The 2,274-nt window shown below is 43.8% G+C and overlaps 1 protein-coding gene across 1 annotated transcript; it reads left to right on the forward strand.

Moving 5' to 3' along the window:
• The first annotated feature begins 310 nt into the window (after positions 1-310).
• LOC113708464 (uncharacterized) lies at positions 311-1,567 on the forward strand. Its single transcript, XM_027230919.2, has one exon. The coding sequence runs from the start codon at positions 311-313 to the stop codon at positions 1,565-1,567; it is 1,257 nt and encodes a 418-aa protein (XP_027086720.2).
• The last annotated feature ends 707 nt before the right edge of the window (positions 1,568-2,274 follow it).

Raw genomic sequence — 2,274 nt, forward strand, 5'->3', positions numbered from 1 at the left:
AGACCCGCACCCTGTATATACTGCTAACATCTACCACCCTCAAACTCGCCCAAGCTAGCCTAACCCACCTTCATCTCCTTTTCAAATTTCTCAACCAATTCCACCCCAAAACCGACCTCGCCCTCCATATAACCCAAGATTTCCTCCACCAAATAAACCTATTTACAACCATCCTCAACCTCCTGAACCTTACAACCGACCCCCTAGCCGTACATTTACCAATTTAGGCAGGCCTCTGGATCAACTGTATGACCAGTTGAAGGCCGCCGGGAAAATTGGTACGGTACCCCCTCCTACCTATCCATATGGCATGCCCGCCTGGTATAACCCGCAAGCTGTCTGTGCCTATCATTCAGGGGCCCCCGGACATTCAACTATTGATTGCAAGACCCTTAAGCATAGAATTCAAGACATGGTTGAAGCCGGAGAGATTGTAATCAGAAAAAGGGAGACACAAGGGTCGAATGTAAATAGGAACCCCTTGCCGGAACATGCTAATACCATTGGGGTCATTCTGGATGATGCGGAGTACGTGGAACAAGTCGAAAAATTGGCAAGGGAAGCTGAAGTGTTTGGGATCACAGACCAGCCATTTGTCATAGAGCTCTCATTCGAAGAGGATAAAAAGCCTTTTATCTTGGATCTCACGCCAACCGAGAGTGAGACTTTAGAGCCAGTAGTCATCGAATTCCCGAAGCAAGAACCTGTTTTAAGTCTGCAGCAAGTGCCATGGAATTATGATGAACCTGCCATACAGATTGGGGAGAGGTCAATTGCAAAGAAGGAAGTGTCAGTGGTTACTAGATCGGGGAGGACTGCCAGTCCGTTTGAAACTACCATTCCGGTTCAAGCAAATAACTCCGAGCCGCCTGCTAAACCAACAATCACCGAGAAAGAAACCTTGGATTTTCTTAAAAGGCTCCAGAGAAGCGAATACAATGTAGTCGAGAAGCTAAACAAGTCACCTGCTCAGATATCCATGTTGGACCTGCTCTTTTCATCAGATATGCATAGGGACGCGCTGATCGAAGTATTGACTAAAGCTCAAATTCCTAAGGATATTTCAGTTGATAATTTCTCACACATGGTTGGAAGTGTGTTATTTACCAAACAAATTACTTTTTTTGACGATGAATTGCCGGTGGAAGGCATTGGACATAACAAGACCCTATACATAGTTGTGAGGTGCAATGGAAAAATGCTGCCGAAAGTGTTGATTGACAATGGATCTGCGCTTAATATCTGTCCTTGGAGTACCTTGGAAAAGCTAGGGTTGCAAGACATAAAGCTGAGGCCTTCAGGGACCATAGTTCGAGGGTTTGATGGAGCGCAAAGAGAGCCAATAGGGGAAGTGGATTTAGTCGTCGAGATGGGACCCTCCCAGTTTCAAATAACCTGCCAAGTCATGCACTTTTCTAGTGTTTACAATGTTCTGCTTGGAAGGCCGTGGATTCATAAGTCTGGGGCTGTGCCTTCTTCATTACATCAATTGCTGAAATTCGTAGTAAATGACAAGCTGATAACTATCTTTGCCGAGGAGTATTGCCTTGTAATTACCGATTCTTAGTCCAAAGAAGAGAGTAGCCGAAATGCCACCGTGACCCCTCATAGCACGGCTGATATTGTTTCCGTAAGTTGGATAACAAAAGAGGAGCAAGCTCTGTCAAAGGCCAGTGTCATGATGGCTAAAGAAATGATCCGTGGAGGCTATGAATTTGACAAAGGGTTGGGACGAGATTTGCAAGGAATTTTGAAGCCAGTGGAGATTGTTGAGAAAAAGGATTCGTTTGGTTTAGGGTTCCGACCGACCGCTAAGGATATCAGAGAAATGAAGGAACGTAAGAAAGCGGAAAAAGAAGGAAGGCAAAGGGCTCTTGACATTCCACCCCTGCATTATACTTTCCCACGACCAGCCGAGGTGATCATGTCAGAAATTAACCCAGTTGACGAAATTGAAGCTAGTTTGGCCCAATTGTTCGTTGGGGCAACATTTAAAGATAGTTTTCCAGACGAAGCTGAATTTCCTGACATCGCTGAAGGATCAATTTTCAATTGGACAGCCAAGTTTCTGCCCATTCGGAAGTAGTTTCGGTAAACTGAAAGGGATTTATCATTCATGTGAATTCATGAAAATACTTTTGCATCTGTAAATAGCCAAATAAAACAATTTTACTTTTTGACTAACGTTTGCGCATGCAAATATTGTTAAGTTTTTATGTTCATTTGCTTTCAATCAAAGGTTTTATAAAATGCACAAGTTGTTCTTGTCATGTT

The sequence above is a fragment of the Coffea arabica genome, chromosome 9c (assembly GCF_036785885.1).
Source record: "Coffea arabica cultivar ET-39 chromosome 9c, Coffea Arabica ET-39 HiFi, whole genome shotgun sequence".
Taxonomy (NCBI): Eukaryota; Viridiplantae; Streptophyta; class Magnoliopsida; order Gentianales; family Rubiaceae; genus Coffea; species Coffea arabica.